This window comes from Pristis pectinata, chromosome 7 (genome assembly GCF_009764475.1).
Source record: "Pristis pectinata isolate sPriPec2 chromosome 7, sPriPec2.1.pri, whole genome shotgun sequence".
Taxonomy (NCBI): Eukaryota; Metazoa; Chordata; class Chondrichthyes; order Rhinopristiformes; family Pristidae; genus Pristis; species Pristis pectinata.
This window is the reverse complement of record NC_067411.1, coordinates 18728820-18750555: the sequence shown is the minus strand read 5'-3', so window position 1 is coordinate 18750555 and position 21736 is coordinate 18728820. Positions and strand designations below refer to the sequence as shown.

The following is a 21736-nucleotide window of genomic DNA, read 5'->3' as shown; positions in this document are numbered from 1 at the left end:
ACTGTAACCTACATTGAATTAGAGAGGTTAAAAGGGCAAGGAAAAGTTTAAATTATGGTCATCCTGTTACTCAAAACTGTTATGAAAAGATACTGAACATATAAATATTCTGCAACATTAAAACATTTCAATAATCACAACTCAAACCTGCTGACGGCAAATTTATCTCCTTTTGCAAGGATACACCTCCCAAGTAGTTCCAGAGAATAGGTGATGTAATCTTTGATTTGACCCATCAGGTAGGCACACTTGAGAGCAGTGCTCAAAATGAAGGTAAGCAGCTTCCACCAGCGCTCGCTACGGTAATCACACATCACATAATCCAACAACCTATTTATGGTGGGGTTTGGGGGAAAAAAATGACATTCAAAATATGGAATTGTTATAGCACTTGATACAGCATGTTCAAACATGCTTAAAAAAAGTTTGCTGTTTGTGATCAAAACAAATGCAACTTAAAATTTTGGGTAATCCTGGAAACAGCAGATATCCTATTTAAATATGATTTGAACTCTAAGTGTTTTAAGTATTAGATTTATGAATTCCAAAAATATAAATGTAGTTATTTATGCCTTTGTAACAACATCAGAGGCCCAGTTTGGAAATGTACTAAGGACAGTAATTTTCTTTGTATGTAGTTTCAATAGTCAAAAAACAGAACAATAACTGTCAAAGTGTGTGTGGAAAAGTTGGCAAAGAATCCTCCATACAGTCCTGAATGGAAATAACTTATCAATAGATGAAATCATGGAGTTTTAATACATTTAAATAATCCAAAGGAAGCAGCTAAAAATAAACTATGTATTCATGGGCGTTTTCTTATACCTTGAACATTCTGACAATGTTGAGACTGGAAATAAAATTGTCTGCTTTTTGGATAAACTGGTATCAAAATTTTGGAAATAACTGAGTCTTGAACTGAAACGTCAACTGTCAATTTCCCTCCGCAGATGCTGCTGACCCACTGAGTTCCTCCAGCAGTTTTATTGGTATATTATTGTCACTTGCACCGAGGGACAGTGAAAAACTTGTCCAGATTACAGCATCTGCAGTCCCTTGTGTCTCCATTGATAAACCTTTATATTGCACACCAGGACTTAAAATACCAAGGTACACATAAAAATATTGCTACACAACTATGCAAAAATAGTTAAGGGGACTCCAAATATATTAGGTAGCTCTATTAATTTTCACATTTTAAATGGATAAGTGGAGATACTCACTTCAGTGCTTTGCTGTAATCCTTTGCATAATAATACTCCTCGCCCATTTGAACCACTAAACAAAAGACAGCACAGTGACAGAAAGTGTCTTTAGAAGGGCAAATGGCCCTTATAAAAATGTATTCAAAGAGACAAACATAAACAAGCTCTAACCAGTAGGCTAGTATTAACCTTAAACTCATTACTCACTTAAATGGCTCTTCATTCGAGGGCATTTGTACTTCTTGAACTGAGCCACTGCATTACTCAAGAGTGTAATTATCAGTTCCTGAAAAATGATAATACTCTTACAGTAAGGTATTGCTCCCAGTTAAAGGAGATTAATGTGTTTGTCTAAAACATTGTCCGTTGTGGGCTACATTAGAGTACAAATGTTCTTACTGAGTGGTCAACATCACGCTCTTTGAGCTGAAGTGCCAAAATGCCAACTTTCTCTTTCTCAGGGTCTGGTGGTTCAATACCTGCAAAAGATAGTTTGTAATCCATTAAATATGAACAATAATCAGCAAAACTGGAAACAAATTTCACAAACTATGAGGTGGCCAATGCTTAATAATTTCATGAACAGCAAAGACTGAGCTTCAGTTATATGGCAATTCAATTAAAATCAGAGGTTACCAGGGTTGCCATGGAGACAGAATGTTTTCTTTAAGGAATCTTCAGGGAGTTTCATTCTCATTATTATCACTTTAGAAATTCTACAGATAAAATGCATTTAACCATTATCAAGGAAAGTTAAATTGTACATAATCACCTGACTTTACATCCATTTCGTGCTTAGAGCAGCAAATCACCTTTACCAGCATTTATAAAACACAAACTGTTTTATGATTTTTGTTGATCGTCTTTCTTTGCTAGGGAATGTTGCAAAAAGTGTTATCCTTCTGATATCAGTTCTGATCCAAAGTTCATCCTCTAATTCCAATGTTTCTTTCTCTTTCAAAGGTTAATCTCCAATTGAATTCCAAAATTTATTTTTTTCTCATTTCTTCTTTCCCTTCCACATATAATTTGCTTTATTTGTGATTTTATTTCAGTTATTTAATCATTTGCTAAAACTTCAGACCAAAATTTAAAGTGGTCATTGAAAAAAAAGTTGAACTTGCCATTATCTATTAAGTTTGGGATCCCGATGGTAGGGCACTCCCTACAAAGTATTTGCGTCCACAAAAAGTGTCAATCAATTACACTGAAGGATTGAGCATTCAACAGGCACAGTCTGAAGCAGCAAGAAAAAGTAAATTTAATGTTCAAGTTCAAATAGAAAATTCAATGTGAAACAAGGTACAGAAAGCCAAAGTAATCGGGGAAAGGAAAATTGGACTGGAAGGGAAAGAAGAAATAAGACAAAAACTAAAAGAAAATGCAACACCTCCAACAATTGAAATCCAAGGGAAAGAGTCTTTTTTTAAATAGTTAATTTTTAATGCCAATGGGATTACTTAATTAATACTTAACAGACATTCAAGGGCGATTCTATGAAATGGAGAGCTCTCTTTGTAGAGTTTAGTCAGTATTCAGAACTCATGAAACAGCTCTGTGTATTTGAATGGTGTACCAGCTTTGAGATGCTGTGATTGGGAGTTTGACAGCTTGGTCTGGGACTTGCTGCTTAACAATGAACACATCTCAACCTTAACATTTTGCGGAATTTTTGGGCCAAAATTTGTCACTTTCCCCAAATTATTCCTCAACCGAACATTAATGAGGTTAATTGGACACTGTATATTACCCATTGGTATAGTTAAGTGGTAAAAGAATCAAAGGAGAGTTGACGGCATATGAGACAGAATAAGTTGCAGAGATACAGGGAAATAGAGAGGAAATAGAATCTTCAGGCGGGAACCCGGAAAACAAGCCAAGGCCTTCACAAGCACAACACAAATCTGACAACACCAATTTGCACTGGATGTTGATTAACAATAGAAACCTTGGCTCAAGGCCAAAGGACAATTTCAGGACCCAATGAACTGAAAAAGACTACCTAACCTCAAAAAACTGGTTCAGTATTTACCAATGTATTTCCCAAGTTTCAGTCCGTGTCGTGCAAGTAATTAGAATGAATTCAGTTTGTTCACTTATTTATTCAATCTAATGATGCCACCACTACCATATAGAGCTTCCCAATGAATTATCATTAGTTTCTGCTTTTTATTAGATGCTCTTCTACCACCAATACTGACTGGATAACCTGAGCGGGTTTTATCAGTACTTAAGCTAACCTCAATGCTAAACAGAAAACACTTAAAATAAGACAAATTGTGCTCAATAAAATGAATTCATGCCCTGACCACAAGATAACATTTGTTTACTCCACATGCCAACACTTCCAACTTGTTGAATTATTCCGATGGTCCCTTACTTTGATGACTTTGCCGCCAAGGTCTTTGCCCAAAAAAGTCCATTACTCCGGAAGGGGTCTCCAATGGGTCAGGACTAGGATAGGTGGTAGACGACTATGAAGATAAAAATATAGAAATAAATGCAGAAATTATCCAGGGAAGACACAATGAGACAAAAAGTGATATCGTCAGACAAAGGTTAACTTGACCCACCAATCTTAATCAAAATGAAATCCCTGGCATCCACAAAAGACTCTACATTGACAGAACAATTTATGGACCCTAAGCTGAAGATCCTACCTATGGGGAATTACGCACTATGCTTCAATCCCACTGAAGTCATAAAATTGTTAAGTCAAGCATTGCTCTAAAGAGGAGTTATCTAGTAAGTATACATTTCATAACAGATTCCCTCAAAACACAAAGGAAATCTTTCAAAATAATTAAACAAAGATTCTTCACAATTTATTTTGTGTTAATGAGCCATCTCGGTTTAATAAAAAATACTAAGTGCTAAATAACTAACATCACTTCACTTTCTTTGGAAACTTAACATACATCATGGTTGCAGAGTTGGTTTGCCAATTGTTTGCGTTCTTGAGCATAATGCGCTGCCTGTTGGTAATAGAATCCAGGGTTCTGGGTTTGAATTGCCGTAAGACCAAGTTTAATGGCTTCATCAAACAAATCCCCAAATGCTTGAAATCTTAAAAAGGGAAACAATACAAATAAATTATCAGAAATATCCCACAGCATTGTTTCAACCATCATTAAGATGAACAATAAATAGTAACTAGAGATCACAAATGTAAAGAAATAAGGTTTGCATGCCCCAAGGACCACAATTTCTGTACATCATGTGCTATAAGTTACAATTACAAAAGGGAAAGAGTACAATCGAGAGTTGGAAAAAGTCAGTAGGATCATACTGTTTAGACATCCAAGCAGCGTGCTCAAATGCCAATTCTGCACTTCCTATCTTCTTTTTGCATAAATCCACATGTTTACGAAACTGGGCGATGGCATCCAATGGAGCATTGTGCTGGAAGCATAAACGACAGATCTGGAGAGAGAACCAAACAGGATGTGAAAGTTACCTCCTCCATTCAATTTTGGCACCCACACTAGCTAGGAATTATTTGACCCTAATAAATGTGCTTTTATTTCAGTCTGGTGAAGCATCCACACAGGATTATAAATGTGTCAATCTTGACTCACATGAGAAGGATGCAAAAAAGGCTTCAAAGTGTTTTGGACAGATTTAGTCGTCAAATGCATGGCAGGTTCAGTAGAATGTGGATAAACGTGTGGTTATCCACTTTGGTGGCAAAACCCAGAAGGCAGATTATACGAACAGAGATATTTTAGGAAAGGGGTAAGTGCAACTACACCTGGGTGTCCTTGTACACTAGTCAGTAACAGAAAACATGCAGGCCTTCATGGTGACAGGATTTGAATACAGGAGCAAGAACATCTTACTGCAATTGTACAGAGTCTTGGTGAGAACACACCTCAAACTATTGTGTGTAGTTTTGGTCTCCTTTTCTGAGGAAAGATGGTTTGGTCGGAGGGAGTGCAGCAAAGCTTCACCAGAATGGTTCCTGGGATGGCTGGAGTGATGTACGAAGAGAGATAGGGACAAATAGGTTTATATTCTTAACATTTTTAAAAATGAGAGGGGACCTAATTGAAATTTATAAAATCCTGATTGGACTGGACAGAGTTAGAGGCAAGGTTGTTCTCAGTGGTGAGGAAGTCCAGAACCAGAGCTTATAGATTCAGGGCACGCCATTTAGAACTGAGCCAAGGAGAGATTCCTTAACCCAATATGTGATGAACTTGTAGCAATCTCTACCATTGAAGACATTTGAAGTTAAATCATTAAATATGAAGGGGTTAGAAATAGTTCTTTATGGCTAAAGATCAAGCGACATTGAGAGAAAGCAGGAACGGGGCAGTGAATTTGGATGATCACCCCTAATCATATTGAATGGTGAAGCAGAATGGTCTACTCCTACTCTCTATACTTTTACGTTTCTCTCTCTTCACAGAATCTGTCTGGTCTGCTATGTCCTTCTGGCATCTTCTGCTGCAGTTTTTCTGCTTCTCAACCAATATGATTTTCTGCTTTCGTTATGATATTTCACTGTCTTTGGCAATAATGAAGATACAAGAGAGGCTGCAGATGCTGGAAATCCAGAGCAACACACAAAATTCTGGAGGAACTCAGCAGGTCAGGCAGCATCTATGGAGGGAAATGAAGAGTCATTTCGGGTCGAGACCCTTTATCACTATCTTCGGCAATAATGAAGCTGTATTGCTTTGAAAAGCAGACATTTACAGTTAGGCGATATATACTTCCAGCTATTATTCAGTTCTCACAATGCACTTAAACTTGGTAATCAGCAAGCAAAACAATGCTGCAACTTCTATAATCACCTTATAGTTGATGAATCCAGCCATAGTCTTGATTTCAAGCATGTTTGTCTCATGGGCTCTAAGTTCATGTACAAGGTTATATGCTGTTCTATAGTTTCTGAAAATAATATGTAAACAGTCCTTTAAAATACAATATTAATATTCCACGTTTTTTTTAAGAAAGCAACATTATATCAGTGTCAGATCATCATGCCCAACAATACTCTAATACAATGCAGAGGCTCTCTCTGTCACACCAATTTAGTTTTGCATTGAGATAGAATGTGGAGAGACATTGCAACAAATTGTCAAAATAACAACTGAAAAAATAGGAAGTTGAATAGTATATCCACTTCCTGCTCTGTGAACGAAGAGATGTATTTTCATTATCCTGACCTGCTAAGAGTTTCCTGCATTTTCTGTTTTTAGTTATGTACATTTGTTGAGCAGAGCTTGGAAATTATTGTTTGTCTCAGTTTTCAGTTTACAAAATTTGGATGTTTTAGCTTACAGTGGAGAGAAAGTAGTGCCGGTTTGAGTTAACTAAAAAAAAAGTCATTAAATGAATGGCAGGTTAATGAGCTATAAAGTTGCTTAGGGTTAATTTGTGCTCTGCAAGGACTTTGAATAAATGCCAGTATGACAATGGAAGAACAACAAAATTTTAGTCACATTTCCCCCGTACTGAAAATTTGATGAGGACTTGTTCAAGCTTGCCTATGATACACAGTCTCTTTACATTGATTTAGCTTGCTAACAATGGGTATAGTCATCAACAAGCACTTGAATAAGTTTAATTTGAGATCTTCTAGCTAGCAGACCAACTTACACACAAGTCATTAGAAATTTAGAAAATGACCGGGAAATCATTTCCCTTCAATCAGTTTGTTGATCAAATCATTTGCAGTACAACTGAATACAAATAGAAACTACTTTCAGTACTATATGTCACAATTACTACGAGCAATAATTAAGAGTCTTACTTCAATGCATTTTGTGTATCTTGCTTTAATTCACTGAAGAAAGCCGTTTTGAACTGATGTCTCACAAATAAGAGCTATCAAAAACAAAGGGATATGTTGGTTAACTTTTAGATCATAATGATTAAACCTTATATTACCTAAATGTACATGATTAATGTATTAATCACTTCAAGGAGTTTTTAATTAGTTACGTTCAAGTACAACACTTCCCAAATTACTGTCCAGCTAATTTTCAAATTAGCATGCATTATGAGTTTGAGCGACTGCAATAACCATTAATCATTTATTGCACAAAAATACATAACGTTTCTAATGAGCTACATTTTGCCATATTTGCTATTTTAAAAAGAGCAAATAAAGTCATTGGCCTGAAACTGAAATTTTCAAACAAGTAATTGCCCTCTAATCTCAGTTATTATTATTTGAATTCATGCAAGAAATCTTTCATCACTAGCCTTAAAAAAAAAACGACATGGTAGATATCAGGATGAGCTCCAGACCCCAGATTACCCCTGGAATTTTCCCAGTACTCAAATCTTATTCTACAAAATATTAAATATTGTAGATATCCAAAATATATCTACAGGCAATTCAAAAAAAATTCTACCCTTAGTTACCAGACCAATTTTCTTGTCGGCTTCAAACTTGCTAATCAGAAAACCTATATTCTTATCCAAGTCATTTATATATATATTACAAACTAAAGGTCCCAGCACTGATCCCTGTGGTACATCATTTGTGACAGACCTCCAGTCAGTAAAACACCATCCACCTGTACACGCTGCCTCCGACACCAAGCCGATTTTGGATCCAGTTTGCCAGCTTGCTTCAGATCCGTTGTGCCTTCAAACTCCTGGACCAGCCACCACGCGGGACCTTGTCAAAGCCTTACTGAGGTCCATGTAAACTATGTCTACTGCGCTGCCTTCATCAATTTTCTTAGTTATCTCCTCAAAAAACTCAGATTTTTGAGACATGATCTGCTTTACACAAAGGATCAAAGAAATAAAACCAGAGTCTCACTAACCTAACATAGGATTAGATTCATAGAATCAAAGTTGTACAGCACAGAAACAGACCCTTCGGCCCAACTCCTCCATGCTGACCAAGATACCCATCTAAACAAGTTCCATTTTCCTGCACTTGGCCCAAGTCTCTCTAAACTTTCCTATCCACATTCCTATCCAAATATCTTTTAAACGTTGTAATTGTACCTGCCTCTACCACCTCCTTCGGCAGCTTGCTCCATATACCTACATGCTCTGTGTGGAAAAACTTGCCCCTCAGGTCCCCTTTAAATCTTTCTCCTTTCACCTTAAATCTCAATGTCAGAAAAAGAAAAGAGCTGGTCATTGACTTCAGGAAGAGGGGCGGAGAACATGTCCATCTGCATCAATGGTGCTTAAGTGGAGATGGTTGAGAGCTTCAAGTTTCTAGGTATAAGCGTCACCAACAATTTGTCCTGGTCCAGCCACATGGACGCAGTAACCAAGAAAGCACACCAGCACCTCGACTTCCTCAGAAGGCTCAAGAAATTTGACATGTCCCCAGTGACTCACCAATTTTTTCTTCTGTTACCGATGCACCAAAGCAAGCATACTATCCAGATGCATCACAACTTGGTACAGCAACTGTTCTGACCAAGACCACAAGAAATTGCAGAGTTGTGAATGCTGCTCAGTCCATCACACAAACCAGCCTTCCCTCCATTGACTGTCTACACTTCCCATTGCCTCAGGAAAGCAGCCAACATAATCAAAGACCCCTCCCACTCCAGTCATTCTCTCTTCTCCTCTCTCCAGTGCGCCCCCCCCCCCACCCCAACCCCACCAAATTCAGGCAGAAGATACAAAAGCTTAAGAACATGTAGGGTCAAGGACAACCTCTAACCCGCCGTTACCCCTTATACGCTAAAGATGAACTCTCGATCTCTCACTCTACCTTGTCCTGGCCCTTACACTTTATTTTTCTAGCTGCACCACAGTTTCTGCATTGGATTTTTTTTCCCCTTTTGTACTACTTTGATATTCTTATGTATGGAATGATCTGTCAGGATGGCATGTAAACAAAAGCTTTTCACTGTACCTCAGTATACAGTATGTGACAATAATAAACCAATTACCCATGCTTTTTAAAAAAACTTCCCTACCCTGGGAAAAAGACTGACTGTCAACCCAAATATGCCCCTCATAACTTTATAAACCTCTGAGGTCACCTCTCAGCCTCCTTTGCTTCAGTGAACACAATCCCACCTATCCAATCTCTCATTATAACTCAAACCCTCCAGCCCAGACAACATCCTTATGAATTTTTTTTTGCATCCTCTCTAACTTAATAACACCCTTCCTATGGTGCAGTGACCAAGTCTCACACAATACCCCAAATGCAGTTTAATCAACATTTTGTACAACTGTAACATGACGTCCCAACTCTGTATTCAATGTCACGGCTGATGAAGGCAAGCATGCCATACACCTTCACCAGTCTGTCTACCTGTTTTTCCCCTTTCAGGGAACCATGTACTTGTACCCCCAGGTCTCCCAGTTCTACAGCACTCCCCAGGGCCCTGCCATTCACTGTGTAGAAAGTAAATTAAGTAAGCAAACAATCCTCCAGGCCTGTTAAGTCTTTCAATAAGATCATGGTTCTGCAATCTTCACACAGAGCATTGAATTATTCACACTAGTCACCAGCCTAGGCTAATGAACATTATAGTGGTATAAATACATTCATACTGAGTATCAGTTACTACCCACTCCTGCTCTTCTCCCTGTCCAACCCACCATTATCACACATTCAAATGCTTCAATTATATTTACCTGATGAGTGGTTTTATTCAAGAACTCTTTATGTGATTTAACTCTCCGGATCTCTGTGTAGTAATACGTCTGTGCATGTTCATAAAAAGCATTCTCTAGCCTACAAGTAAAATTACCACTGAATCATGAATCATGGAGAAAATTTCAATTAGTATAGCTGAACAGCAACAAGTCAACATCTATAGCCCATTTATAACAAAGCAATGAATTGAATTATTAGAAATAAACAATGTAAATAAGAATTTTAATCGATTATTATAATTTCTGAACTTTGGCCATTGTAGAGTTATCAGTTTGAGACCATGTGGAGTGTAAAGCTAGGCTTATATTTGTTTAAAAAAAAACAGCTAAGCATCAAGAAATAGTATAAATGTGATGTGGAAACCTGAATGCAAAAACCTGCAAGGCTTGTCTTTTTGACCTAATATTGGGACACTGGTGCTACTGAAAGACAACATTGATAGGGTACCTTTAGCCATTCGTACTGCAAAGACCTTCTCTTAAGGTGTCTGCAGTACTTATAAATCAATAGGAGCTTCAATGTGGAAAAAGGTTTTCTTAATGCAGTCTACATCAGCATTTACTTTTCATACAAGCAATCAGCACCTTGATGATAATTTTCTTCAACATCCTTTTCAATCTGAATTTGTCTACTGACATAGTTTATGCCTAATGCTGGAAGTAAATGACAACCTCACAATTCTTTGAAAGAAGCAACTACTTATATTAATCTTGCTCACGACTGCCCTGAATGACTAGCTTTTTCTTTTCTTTCATAAAACTAAACCCTAACAAATCACCTGGTAAGGTATATTATTCTAAGGAAGACAGATCTAATATTTCAAGACTTTCTTCACATTTGTATTGTGTACAAAAAAATGCAATATTGTTTTCATCACACCAAGCTCAGAGCAACTTTATTACTTTAACTCAACTCCTAATTTTTTTTATTATATAAGCTCATTATTAGCACTTGACTTTTAGATTTCATCTTGAATTATGGAATATAAAATTCTGTGAGCGTTTCTTTACAGTTTTGTCAACCTCAATACAAAGATGGGATCTCAACCAGGTTAAAATCAGTAGGGGCAGAGAGGCTTCAGAGGAGAGGCCCCTGGCAGATTAAAACCAGCACAAATCCACCAAATATAGTAAACCTCCAATAACCCAGCATCCGATTGTTCAAAATTCCTGCTTTCCTCATTAGTCCAGAGTACAAGCCAGGGATCCAGAGTGCAAGAGTGGAAGCCGTGTGTGTGGCCAGAGCTAGGGGTCCTAAATGAGACCAGGCTAGGATCTAAACTGTGGGCCAGGGTTGTGTCCACAGCTGGGATTGGGGTCTGAAACACCAGCAGTCAGGAACGTGGGCAAGTATGTAGCCAGAGCGTTTGTATATTTCATGTTCCCTTTAAACTCAGTGTTTAGTGGAACATTTATTACACTGCTCACAAAATGTACCAAAAAATGAAATAAAAATGTTTAGGTATCCATAGGTATAGCATTCAATAGTCTGGAAAACTTGGTAGTCCAGCACTATCAAAGTCTCCAGGTTGCCAGATTTTCAAGAGTTTTACTACAAACACAGCCAGATCACAAGATAAAAATACTCCATTTGCTGAAAATCAAAATAACAGCACGGATACTGGAAATACTCAGATTAGGCAGCATTTGTGGAGAAAGAAATTGAGATATTATTTCAAATTGATGTTTTCACACAAATATTAATTGATGCAAGTATTTCATATTGATGACCCATCTCTACTTCTCTCTTTGTAGTTGCAGCCTAATCTGAGATTTTTACAGCATTCTTTGAGTTTGAACCCAACATCTTCCTTTGGGTCATGTATAGCTCCAGCCTTGAGTGCTTTTCCTTTTAAATCTGTCCAGTAGCTTCTGTTGACAACAAATTTGCCCACAGATTTGCTCTTCATCTTACAGATGCAGCATTGGTAAAACAAGAGAAAATGTTTAACTCAAGTGCAACATTATAATTTGGGAGCAGTAAATGGTGATAAATACAAGCCACCTTACCTTATTATATATCCCACTAGATGATCTGTGTGCGGGAGCACAAATAAAGACTTTCCCGATAGGTCACAGGCATTGCACAGTGCTGCTGCTCTTTCTGAAGCAATCAAGTCCTCACCTAGGAAACATTAAGTGGAAGAATAGTTTGATCTAAAATACAAAAGATGATGTTCAACATCTTTCAAATTACAGTTTCCTTGGTAATAAAATTTCAGAAAGTTCTTAAAACTCATTGCAAAGGATACATTTTAAAAACCACACATTTTGATGATACAGAAGTAGAAAATGTTGGGAATACTAAGGTCAAGAAGCATTTGTTAGGAAATTCAATGTTTCAGATCAAGGACGCTTCTAGAATGGGAAGGCGGAAAACAAACTGCAGAGGGAGGAGGGGTAGAGAGTATAGATGAAATGTCTGTGACAGGGGGCAGACCAAAACTGACAAGGTAATAATTACCTTAAAACCATGACAGTTGGAGACAGAAGAGAGAAAATAAAAGGAAAAGCTGAAACAAAAAAAAAGGGAGAGCCACATTTGTGGAGAGAGCGAAAAAAGACAGGAGATTACTCATAATTCAGTATTGAGTTCCGAGGGTTACAACTCGCCTAGAGGTAAAACAAAAACAGAAAATCCTGGAAGCACTCAGCAGGTCAGGCTGAATCTGTGGGAAGAGAAACAAAGTTAATGTTTCAGATTGGAGACGCCTCATCAGAAATGAAAAAGAGACAAAAGCAGCTAGTAAAACTACAGGGAGGGTGGGGGAGGGGCTGCCTCTGATAGGGTGAAGCCAGGGTGGCTGTGGGGATAATCTGCAAACTAGTTATCTGGATGGAAGAGCATAACATGGATGGAAGAGCAAGAACATAAACAAAAGGAAAATAAACTGCAGAGCAGAAAGACATGCCCAGCAGGTCAGCCTGGGTATGTCCACTCCCAGAGAGGGAAAAAAGGAATAAAAAGAAAAAAAAACACACAAGCTGAGGTAATATCACAGATGGATGACTGACACCGACCGAGAAATCAAGTTATCTGAAGTTGCAGAATTCACTATTGAATCCAGAAGGCTATAATGTACCCAGACAGATGAGATGCAGTTTCCCAAGCTTGCCATGGTCCTCACTGTGACAGTACAGACTGATAGGTCAGAGTGGGAGTGGGATGGGGAATTAAAGTGACAAGCAATGGCAAACAAAAAGGCAACCCCCTTTTTTCTCCTGCTGGGAGTGGAGGACCTTCCAGAAACATCACCCATTTCTTTGCCTCCACAGATACTGCTTAAATCAGAGTTCCTTCTGCACTAGTTTTTGCATTATAAAAAACTTGTCAACCCATTGAAACATCCATACTCGATTCAACTTCGTACAGGTTTGTGATACAATATGGCATAACACAGAATAATAAAAGTCCTCCTTGATGTCTCATAAGAAAAGGCAGCAAAGATCCTAATCTCAGAAACAAAGTAGAAAGGCAAAAAAAAATTAATGCTGAAATTCCATTTACATTAACTATCCAGTGATTTCTGGAGGAAAACTGTGCCATGACAAAGAATTAGTTCTGGACCAGGTCTGACATCTAATTTAGTCACAATAACACAAGGCTGCAACACTCATGTATTAGGAAGAGTTAATGCCTTCAAAAGTTGTTAATATTGGAGGATGGGTGGGAAGATCTGGAAAATAAATTGTGCATTGAAATGACAAGTTGAATCCCAACTATTTTAAATTGCACACCTATACTTTAAAATCAATTGAAATACAGGAAAAACAAATCACATAATGCTTAAGATTTACATGAATAAAAGATAAGACATTTAAATTTGAAATAACAATATTTTATTGTTAACTGTATTTCAACTGCTATCTATTATAAGAGACATTTTAAGAAAGCGTAAAAGACCTTTGACTGCACAAGCTATTAGAACTTCATCAGGGGTGACAAGAGGCAGTGTCTCAGGTCCTGCCACCCAATGTCAAATCAACCAGCACAGCATGGCAGAAAAGCACCAGGACATTGGGAACCACATGGCTACAAAAGGTTAAGTGTAACTACTAGTGCAGGGGAGCTTATATGAGGCAGAGAACTTGGGACATTAAATAAAAACGTTTTTTGTTAAATTTAAATTCTGAACACAACTTGGTCATATTGTGCTCATAGCCAAGTTAACACATTGTATACACTGTCCTTTAGGACCATTCTGAAGAAGGGTCTACACCCTGAACAGTAATTTGCTGGTTATTTTTCTGCCTGATGCACGTCTTCAGCATGTTTAAAAGACTTTTCAGTATCCGCAAAACTTTTTTTTGAAACTTTAGGAAAACTTGCTATGAAAATACCTGGAGGTAACGGAGTTTTCTTCTGTATCAGAACTACAGCAACCTTTGTGTTTCTTCCCTGTAAACTTTGCCTGGAGCCACAGAATACACAGAGTGACATAGATGAAAAATACAGAACAAATCAAGCAATTGTCTAGATTTGCATACAGATGTTAAGAGTCCTACAACCTGGACAATGACAAGCATAATATTTAGCTATGTTTTATGTTAAAATGATAATGCATAATCCATGACACAGAGTTTTACAGATTTTACATTACACCAGCAATAAAGAGTGCAGCCCTACTGACCAATCTCAAAAATTACTCCTCCAATAAACACTCACTCTCTCAAAATTTCCTACAACCTATTGTTTTTTTTAAGTCTATTAACTTTGGCATCCTGTTTGGTGCCCTGCATAACTGCAATTTGTATTTATCTAGCACTAATATAGTCCTTTACAGAAGCACAGGGAAAATAAAGAAGCACTGAAAAATACTTTGGTGCTGCAGAAAGTCTCAATTCTTGCACCTCGTCCAACGTGCACGTGTGCCTCATCTACTGCATTCGGTCTCCCATCATAGCCTCCTCTACATCGCAAGACCAAGCACAGACTCGGCAACCAGCTTGCGCTCTGTCCATAATGAGCGTCCTGAGCTCCCAGATGCATGCCATCTTAACTCCCCTTCCCATATTGACCCATCCATCCTCAGCCTCCTCCACTGCCAGGACGAGGCCCAACACAAACTAGAACACCACCTCATATTCTGCCTGGGTAGTCTACAACCCAATGGTATAAACATTGAATTTCCAATTTCAGGTAACCCTGATTTTTTTTTGTTCCCCTCTTTCTCCTTTAAATCCACCTCTGGTCCTCCTATTTGTTTCTCCCTTTCCCATGAAGACTCTCCAACCCCCAAAACCCATTTTTATCCCATTCTCCCAACCCCGCAAGTTCCATTTACTTACTACCCATGCATGTCACCCACTAGATCCCCTTCCCCACCTGGTTTCATCTCTCCCTTAAATGGTTGCCACTATCACCATCCTTACATCAGATTCCAGCATTTGTAGCCTTTGTGTCCCCGCTTATCACCTTCTAGCCTCTATCTCCACCCCTATCTGGTTCAAACTGCCCCCTTTTTTTTCCCCCCCTTTGTCTCCATGCAAGCAGAGATGCAACATCATCCCTTTTGCCTCTTCCCTTCTCATCAGTGACCCAAACACTCCTTCCAGATGAAGCAGCGATTCTTCCAATTCAGGGTATTGCATTGAGTGCTCGGAATGAGCAACCAAACACAGATGGGATTTGAATACAATCGAGTCCGAAAGGCTGTAACATGTCTGGCCTCTCAATGAGATGTTATTCCTCAAGCTTACATTGAGATTCACTGGACCACCATCGGACACCAAGGAGAGAGGTAGAATGGGAATAAGTTGGATGAGTAAAATAGCATGCAACTAAAAGCTTAGGGTCATACATGGAAGATTGGGAAACAAAAAGCAGATTGACTGAATGCTTTGAGCAACACCTGTTCCTCCACTAGTGACCCAGACCCACTGTGTATTTCCAATATTTTTTGATTTTATAATTACCATTTAACGAAGGCACGTTCTACTAACTCTCACAGAATATACAAAGGTAAGGTACCTGACAATTTCGACTCTGGTGGAACACTCAGACTGTTTTTCTTTCCACTGTGCCTCATCCCAGTCCAGTTCATAAAAGACCACCACTAGTGCAGGCACAAGGTTTAGATGTTTATTCATCCAGCCTGTTTTAAGGATTCCTTTTGGAATGTACCACTCATAAGAAGTCCTCTATAAAGGAAAATGATAATTTAGCAAGAGAACTCCACTAAACCAAGAACGTCACAAGCATTTTGATTTTATGAACCTGATAGATACATTCTATGAAGCCTCAGACTTAACATAAAATTTAAAGCTCTGGTTCTATTAATTTGAAGTTTTCCAATGATACACATCAGTGGTATGACTGAGGAGATAGCCAGCACAAAAATCTACACCTGCGCAAAATGGTTATTCAGGGCAAGAGGCAAGATGCTATTGCTTCCAGTCTCAGAGTCCCCCATGGTCACACATCCTACTGCACCTTCCCTGCCGCCCAACCTCCTCCCTCCCACCTCAAGGTCCGCAAGCTGGACTGCTCTGGTAGGATGGAGATGCTAGAGACAGCAGATGCTGGAATCTGGGGCAAAAAAGTACACTGCTGGGAGAACTCAGCAGGTTAAGCAGTATCTGTGGAGGCAAAGGGATGGTTGATATTTCAGGTCAAGACCCTGCATCAAGACATAGTCATCAATGAGTGAGCTGGATAATATCCAAATACAGGAGTTAAAGCACATGTTAGGTACAATTAGGAAACTAACAAGGAGGAAATTATCAAAGTTATTTCCTGCAATAAAGCCATAAATCAGCAGCCTGTGTGGTCCCACTGTAATAAAGATGGGCAACATTTCAGCAATGAAAGCCAATTCCAGCAACTGAATGGACTGAAAATGATAATAGGGTGAAAGAAAAGATCTTTAGAGGAGGAGGAAACACCTGGGCAGAAGACTTGAAAGGGATAAGATTTAGTGATGAGCCACATCACCTCTGCATTCATAATGGACAAATCTAATCTTGGCACATAATACTGAATTTTACCAAATAAGCCAAACTCTTAATCTTGTAATACACAAAAGGAAGATATTCTCACTACTAAAAGAGTTTTACCTTTTGTCTACATTTTGGGTATTCATGATCTCCAGGAAGTACTTTAAATGATATAGGAACTCTGTCAGCCCGCCTATTGGCACAAAATGCGTCCCAAATGGCTCGATGTACAGCATTGTAAGTCACATCAAGGCCTGTAAGGGCTACAAAAGCCATGGGCCGGCAACAAAGCTCCAAAGGAAAGTCCCAATGTGTTGACCTCATTTTCCAGATTAATGCCAGACAATCTAAAATAAAAATTAACGCAATTCTGTTAGTGACAAAGGGATGGGTAGGAAAGTCACATCATCACAATGCATTTTTAGCATTGCAGCCGTTTAAAAACATACGTTAATGTGTCTCTGGAATATGGTGCCTTGATATTCAGAAAATACATTTACTAGAATATATCTCTTAATAGTCATGGCCCTAGCACATCTCAATTCATAAAGGAAGTACATAATTGATCCATACCATTTCTGTATTAGGTAGCAGCAATGGCCGAGGGATTAAACGATTATCACGGAAATCCAACTGAGTTTCCTTGAGTTGATATAAATCCTGCTCAAAACACTTCTGCTGAATGCTAAGTGTGAGCTGGAACTGCCCATCAGGATTTAGCTGACTCAGAGCCTAAATAACATACCTGTGGAGCAGGCTCTTTAGCTGGGAACCCAAAGTTCATCTGCATGGTTTTAGAAAATAAAGCAATTTCATTTGAGATCTCACCTTGAGTGAGAGCAGTTTTCTCAGTTTACTATTATGGAATTAGGCCTCAGCCAGCGCAGATAGAATACTACCCATTCTTGATCTCAAGCAAGTAAGCATAAAACCCAAGGTGGCACTCCAGATTGTACTTCCATGACCTATGCTAGATGCTTCATAAATACAAACCTCAGGTCAGAATGTGGGACAGATCAAATGCATCATTACATATGAGTGAATAACATGCCTTCAACTATCCTGGAACTATTGCTATTTTTACATGTTACTTTGCTGTGGTATTGGTATATTATTGTCACTTGTACCAAGGTATAGTGACAAACTTGTCTTGCATACTGTTCGTACAGATCAATTCATTACACAGTGCATTGAGGTAGTACAGGGTAAAAACAATAACAGAATACAGAGTAAATTGTCACAGCTACAGGGAAGTGCATTGCAGGTAGACAATAAGGTGCAAGGTCATAAGGTAGATTGTGAGGTCAACAGTCCATCTCATTGTACAAGGGAACCATTCAATACTCTTATCACAGTGGGACAGAAGCTGTCTTCGAGCCTGGTGGTATGTGCCCTCAGATTCCTATATCTTCTGCCTGATGGGAGATGAGAGGAGAGAGAATGACCCGGGTGGGTGGGTGGGTCTTTAGTTATGCTGGCTGCTTTACCAAGGCAGCGAGAGGTACAGACAGAGTCCATGGAGAGGAGGCTGGTTTCTGTGAGGTGCTGAGCTGTATCCACCACTCTCTGCAGTTTCTTGTGCTCTCAGGCGGAGCAGTTGCCATACCAAGCCTTGATGCATTCAGATAGGATGCTTTCTATGGTGCATCAATAAAAGTTGGTGAGTGTCAAAGGGGACGTGCCAAATTTCTTTAGCCTCCTGAGGAAGTAGAGGCGCTGGTGAGCTTTCTTGGCCAAGGCATCCATGTGTTTCGACTAGGACAGGCTATTGGTGATATTCACTCCTAGGAACTTGAAGCTGTCAACCCTCTCGACCTCAGCACCATTGATGTAGACAGGTGCATGTACACCACCCCCTTTCCTGAAGTCAATGCCCAGCTCTTTTGTTTTGCTGACATTGAGGGAAAGGTTGTTGTCACGACACTATGTCACTAAGCTCTCTATCTCCTTCCTGTACTCCGACTCATCGTTATTTGAGATACAGCCTACTACGGTGGTATCATCTGAAAACTTGTAGACGGAGCTAGAGCAGAACCTGGTCACACAGTCATGAGTATATAGGGAGTAGAGCAGAGGGCTGAAGACACAGCCTCGTGGGGCACCAGTGTTGAGAATAATTGTGCTGGAGGTGTTGCTGCCTATCCTCACTGATTGCGGCCTGTTGGTCAGAAAGTCAAGGATCCAGTTAAAGAGGGAGATGTTGAGTACCAGGTCTCAGAGTTTGGTGATGAGTTTGCTTGGAATTATAGTTTTGAAGGCAGAGCTGTAGTCAATAAACAATAGTCTAACGTATTACTGATGGATAAGAATAATAAGATTCATGTCTTGGGTTGCATGTGTGCAGATACCTCTGATTACCAGCATCTCATCAATTGCCCTGCTGATCTTTCAGTTTCTACAGCTGTATCTTACTTCCACATCCCTCTCATTCTCTCTTCCACTTTTTATGTCCATGTCCTACTTTTGTTTGCCTTAATCCTCACAGAGGGAGAGCTTCTGCTCTAAATCATATAAAGAAGTGAAACCTTAACCATAATTTTGGTTCTCTAACCATTGGTAGAATTCTGACAATCTTTCAGAAAAGTTGAATCACTGTACAGTGGAAGACACATTAAAAGCAAAATACTGCACGTGCTGGAAATCTGAAATACATACACAAAATGCTGGAATACAGTCAAGTCATGCAGCATTTGGAGAGAAAAAGAGTTAACTTTTAGTTCAATGACCTTTCATCAGGATTTGGAAAAAGGAATAAAATAAAATTTAAGGGTGCAAAGAAAGGAGAGAGGGGCAGAGAGAATATAAAGGTCTGTGACATGGTGGAGAACAGGAGAGATTGAATGGCAATGGTACTAGTTAGAAGAGGGTGGTAATAAGTTGGGAAAAGTTATGTCTGGATGAGGTGTATACAGGAGGAGATGAGCAGTGAGTACCTGGAGGGCACTGCAGAGAGAGTGGTGGAAGGAGAGCCACCAATAGTATTTACGAGGTATCTGGATGAGCACTTGAATTGCCTAGGCATTGAAGACTACAGACCAAGTGCTGGAAGGTGGGATTAACACAGATGGGTGCCCACTGGTCAGTGTGGATGTGGGCCAAATGGCCTGTTTCCATGCTGTATGACTGAAATAATAGAGGCCAAAGTAAATCACAGACCCGGTCTCAATCCTGTTGCTTCCCTGAAGTGTGCAACAGAAAGCTTTTAAAGGCAAATACTAGTCAGCATGCATTATACACTCATACACTGCAGCATACACAGATGAAAGAAAGTGAGGGCCTGAGACCAGGAGGGATGTGGAAAGGAGAGTCTGGAATATATTACTAAGCCTAAAAAAGAAATTCATATATTTAGTAAAGATCTCAGATTTTAAAAGGTAGTCCAGCAGTTATAGCCCTGGATTAGCAATCTAGGGCTGATGTGCTCGCAATGTAAACTGCAAACTTAGAAACGGGAGCAGAAATAGGCCATTCAGCCCCACATGCCTGTTCTGCCAATCAACAAGGTCCTAGCTGATAAATTGTCACATATACCAAGGTACTGTCACAAACTTTGTTTTGCATGCCATCCATACAGATCATTTCATTTCAACAGTAATTGAGGCAGTACAGAGGAAAACAGCAACAGAATGCAAAGTAAAGTGTTACAGTTACAGAGAAAGTGCTGTGCAGGAAGATGGTAAGGTGCAAGGCCATAACGAGGTAGATTCTGAGGTCAAGAATCCATCTTATCATATAGTGGACCATTCAATAGTCTTATAAAAGTGGGATAGAAGCTGTCCTTGAGCCTGATGGTACGTGCTTTCAGGCTTTTGTATTTTCTCCCCGATAGGAGAGGGGAGAAGAGAGATTGTCCAGGGTGGAAGGGGTCTTTGATTATGCTGGGTGCTTTACCGAGGCAACGAGAAGTATAGACAGAGTCCATGGAGGGGAGGCTGGTTTTTGTGATGTGCTGAGCTGTGTCCACAACTCTCTGCAATTTCTTGTGGTCATGGGCAGAGCAGTTGCCATACCAAGCGTGATGCATTCTGAAAGGATGCTTTCTATGGTGCATCAATAAAAATTGGTGGGGATCAACAGGAATATGCCAAATTTCTTTAGCCTCCTGAGGAAGTAGAGGCGTTGGTGAGCTTTCTTGGCCGTGGCCTCTACCTTGTTGGACCAAGACAGGCTATTGGTGATGATCGCTCCCAAGAACTTCAAGCTCTCAACCTTCTCAACCTCAGCATCGTTGATGTGAACAGGAGCCTGTGCACAACCCCCCTTCCTGAAGTCAATGACCAGCTCTTGTGTTTTGCTTACATTAAAGGAAAGGTTGTTGTCTTGACACCATGCCACTAGGCTCTTTATCTCCTTCCTGTACTCCGTCTCATCGTTATTTGAGATACGGCCCACTACGGTGGTGTCATCTGCAAACTTGTAGATGGAGTTAGAGCAGAATCTGGCCACGCAGTCACGAGTGTATAGGGAGTAGAGTGGGGGGTCGAGGGTGCAGTCTTGTGGGGCACCAGTGTTGAGGATAATCGTGGCGGAGGTGTTGCTGCCTATCCTCACTGATTGCAGTCTGTTGGTCAGGAGGTCAGGAGGTCAAGGATCCAGTTGCAAAGGGGGGTGTTAAGTCCCAGATCTAGGAGTTTGGAGATGAGTTTGCTTGGAATTATAGTTTTGAAGTCAGAGCTGTCATCAATTAACAATATTCTAACATAGGTGTCTTTACTATCCAGATGCTCCAGAGCTGAGTGCAGGGCCAGGGAGATGGCCTCTGCCGTGAACCCGTTTCAGCAGCAGGGAAATTGCAATGGGTTGAGGTTGTCTGGGAGGCTGGAGTTGATGTGTACCATGACCAGCCTCTCAAAAAACTTCATGATGGTGGATGTCAGCGCTACCGGCACATTACCTTATTTTTCTTAGGTACCAGGATGATAGTGGTCTTCTTACTGCAGGTGGGAACCTCATTAAAGTTGGGAGAAGTTAAAAATGTCTGCAAATACCCCTGA

The 21736-nt window shown here is 39.6% G+C and overlaps 1 protein-coding gene across 4 annotated transcripts in view; it reads right to left on the bottom strand.

The window, feature by feature from the left end:
• trappc11 (trafficking protein particle complex subunit 11) overlaps positions 1–21736 on the bottom strand; it is a 46102-nt gene that overhangs the window by 21386 nt on the left and 2980 nt on the right. For all 4 annotated transcript variants that reach the window (XM_052019417.1, XM_052019414.1, XM_052019415.1 and 1 more), the window contains exons 2-15: positions 16863–17089; positions 15778–15947; positions 14148–14218; positions 11817–11931; positions 9786–9885; positions 6967–7040; positions 6005–6101; positions 4495–4628; positions 4124–4271; positions 3586–3679; positions 1605–1684; positions 1413–1491; positions 1224–1278; positions 185–330 (exon numbers count right to left, since the gene is read on the bottom strand). In XM_052019417.1, the coding sequence (XP_051875377.1) occupies positions 185–330; positions 1224–1278; positions 1413–1491; positions 1605–1684; positions 3586–3679; positions 4124–4271; positions 4495–4628; positions 6005–6101; positions 6967–7040; positions 9786–9885; positions 11817–11931; positions 14148–14218; positions 15778–15947; positions 16863–17066 (1567 nt within the window). In that variant the 5' untranslated portion in view covers positions 17067–17089. The remainder of the gene's footprint in view (positions 1–184; positions 331–1223; positions 1279–1412; positions 1492–1604; positions 1685–3585; positions 3680–4123; positions 4272–4494; positions 4629–6004; positions 6102–6966; positions 7041–9785; positions 9886–11816; positions 11932–14147; positions 14219–15777; positions 15948–16862; positions 17090–21736) is intronic.